The sequence below is a fragment of the Chanos chanos genome, chromosome 15, assembly GCF_902362185.1.
Source record: "Chanos chanos chromosome 15, fChaCha1.1, whole genome shotgun sequence".
Lineage (NCBI taxonomy): Eukaryota > Metazoa > Chordata > Actinopteri > Gonorynchiformes > Chanidae > Chanos > Chanos chanos.
The window spans coordinates 18,337,575-18,340,074 of NC_044509.1; the positions used below are offsets into that span (position 1 = coordinate 18,337,575).

A 2,500-nucleotide genomic window follows, 5' to 3' on the forward strand; every position below is an offset into this window, starting at 1 on the left:
GTGTCTGTTCTGTGTGTCAATGTGTATGTGTGTGTGTGTGTGTGTTTGTGTGTCTGTGTGTGAGTGTGTCTGTTCTGTGTGTCAGTGTGTATGTGTGTGTTTGTGTGTCTGTGTGTGAGTGTGTCTGATACTCAGATAGAGAAAGAGAGCTGTGATTTGATCTGTTTAATAATGTTCATGATGTTGCAGTGATTGATATGTGTGTTTGTGTGTTTAGGTGGTGAAAACAATTGGCCTGAGAGAGGTGTGGTTTTTTGGGCTTCAGTATCAGGACACCAAAGGCTTCTCCACTTGGCTTAAACTCAACAAAAAGGTGAATCTCTGTGTGTGTGTGTGTGTGTGTGTGTGTGTGTTTGTGTGTGTGTATAAATTTGTGAGTGTATCTGTGGGAGACAGAGAGGGAGGATATATGGCATTACAACTTTGACAAATGCCCTAATTCCTGATACATGTGAATACATGTATATGAGTACTGATACATATGAATACATGTATATGAGTACTGATACATATGAATACATGTATATGAGTACTGATACATGTGAATACATGTATATGAGTACTGATACATATGAATACATGTATATGAGTACTGATACATGTGAATACATGTATATGAGTACTGATACATGTGAATACATGTATATGAGTACTGATACATGTGAATACATGTATATGAGTACTGATACATGTGAATACATGTATATGAGTACTGATACATGTGAATACATGTATATGAGTACTGATACATATGAATACATGTATATGAGTACTGATACATGTGAATACATGTATATGAGTACTGATACATATGAATACATGTATATGAGTACTGATACATGTGAATACATGTATATGAGTACTGATACATGTGAATACATGTATATGAGTACTGATACATGTGAATACATGTATATGAGTACTGATACATGTGAATACATGTATATGAGTACTGATACATGTGAATACATGTATATGAGTACTGATACATGTGAATGTATCTAATAACCGTGATGGGATTTAACGTAATCTGATTTGATCATATGGTCACATGACATTTGTCATGTTTATGTTACTGTTACTGTTTCATGGTCATTTTCCACGACTGTGTGTAAATACATCATGATGAGTCATTTAGGGTGTGGGCTCGTCTGAGGTGCTCAGACCTAATGTGGCTTAGTCTGCCGTGTTTCTGGGCTGTCCTCACAATGTCCTCAAAAGACTATAATCATGACTGTCCTCACAATGTCCTCAAAAGACTATAATCATGACTGTCCTCACAATGTCCTCAAAAGACTATAATCATGACTGTCCTCACAATGTCCTCAAAAGACTATAATCATGATTGTCCTCACAATATCCTCAAAAGACTATAATCATGACTGTCCTCACAATGTCCTCAAAAGACTATAATCATGACTGTCCTCACAATGTCCTCAAAAGACTATAATCATGACTGTCCTCACAATATCCTCAAAAGACTATAATCATGACTGTCCTCACAATATCCTCAAAAGACTATAATCATGACTGTCCTCACAATATCCTCAAAAGACTATAATCATGACTGTCCTCACAATGTCCTCAAAAGACTATAATCATGACTGTCCTCACAATGTAGGAAAGTGTTAGAGAGAATAACTCTCTCAGTCATTCCTAACTCCATGGCATATTAACTTACAATCAGGGAGAAACACCAGGAGAAAGGACAAACAGGCAAATTTGTGCAGGCTGAAACGTGATTTTTATTCGTGGTTGCCTAGGTGACAGCACAGGACGTTCGTAAAGAGAGTCCGTTACTCTTCAAATTTCGCGCAAAGTTCTACCCTGAGGATGTGTCTGAGGAGCTGATTCAGGACGCAACGCAGAAACTCTTCTTCCTGCAGGTCAGTTCACACAGCAGGGCCTGTTAGTCATCAGTGTTAGTCTGTGTGTTAGTCATCAGTGTTAGTCTGTGTGTTAGTCATCAGGTTAGTCTGTGTGTTAGTCTCTGTGTTAGTTGTGTTAGTCTGTGTGTTAGTCATGAGGTTAGTCTCTGTGTTAGTCTCTGTGTTAGTTGTGTCAGTCTGTGTGTTAGTCATCAGGTTAGTCTCTGTGTTAGTCTCTGTGGTAGTTGTGTTAGTCTGTGTGTTAGTCTGTGTGTTAGTCTGTATTAGTCTGTGGGTAGTCTGTGTGTTAGTCTGTATTAGTCTGTGTGTTAGTCCGTGTTAGTCTGTATTAGTCTGTGTGTTAGTCTCTGTGTTAGTTGTGTAAGTCTGTGTGTTAGTCATCAGGTTAGTCTGTGTGTTAGTCTATGTGTTAGTCTGTATTAGTCTGTATTAGTCTGTGTGTTAGTCTGTGTGTTAGTCTGTATTAGTCTGTGTGTTAGTCTGTGTGTTAGTCTGTATTAGTCTGTGTGTTAGTCTGTGTTAGTCTGTATTAGTCTGTGTGTTAGTTTGTATTAGTGTGTGTATTAGTCTGTGTGTTAGTCTGTGTGTTAGTCTGTATTAGTGTGTGTGTT

General features: G+C 38.0%; 1 protein-coding gene across 1 annotated transcript in view; it reads left to right on the plus strand.

The window, feature by feature from the left end:
• msna (moesin a) overlaps positions 1-2,500 on the plus strand; it is a 30,644-nt gene that overhangs the window by 12,044 nt on the left and 16,100 nt on the right. Inside the window, exons 3-4 of the mRNA XM_030792482.1 lie at positions 218-313; positions 1,764-1,886. Of these exons, the coding sequence (XP_030648342.1) occupies positions 218-313; positions 1,764-1,886 (219 nt within the window). The remainder of the gene's footprint in view (positions 1-217; positions 314-1,763; positions 1,887-2,500) is intronic.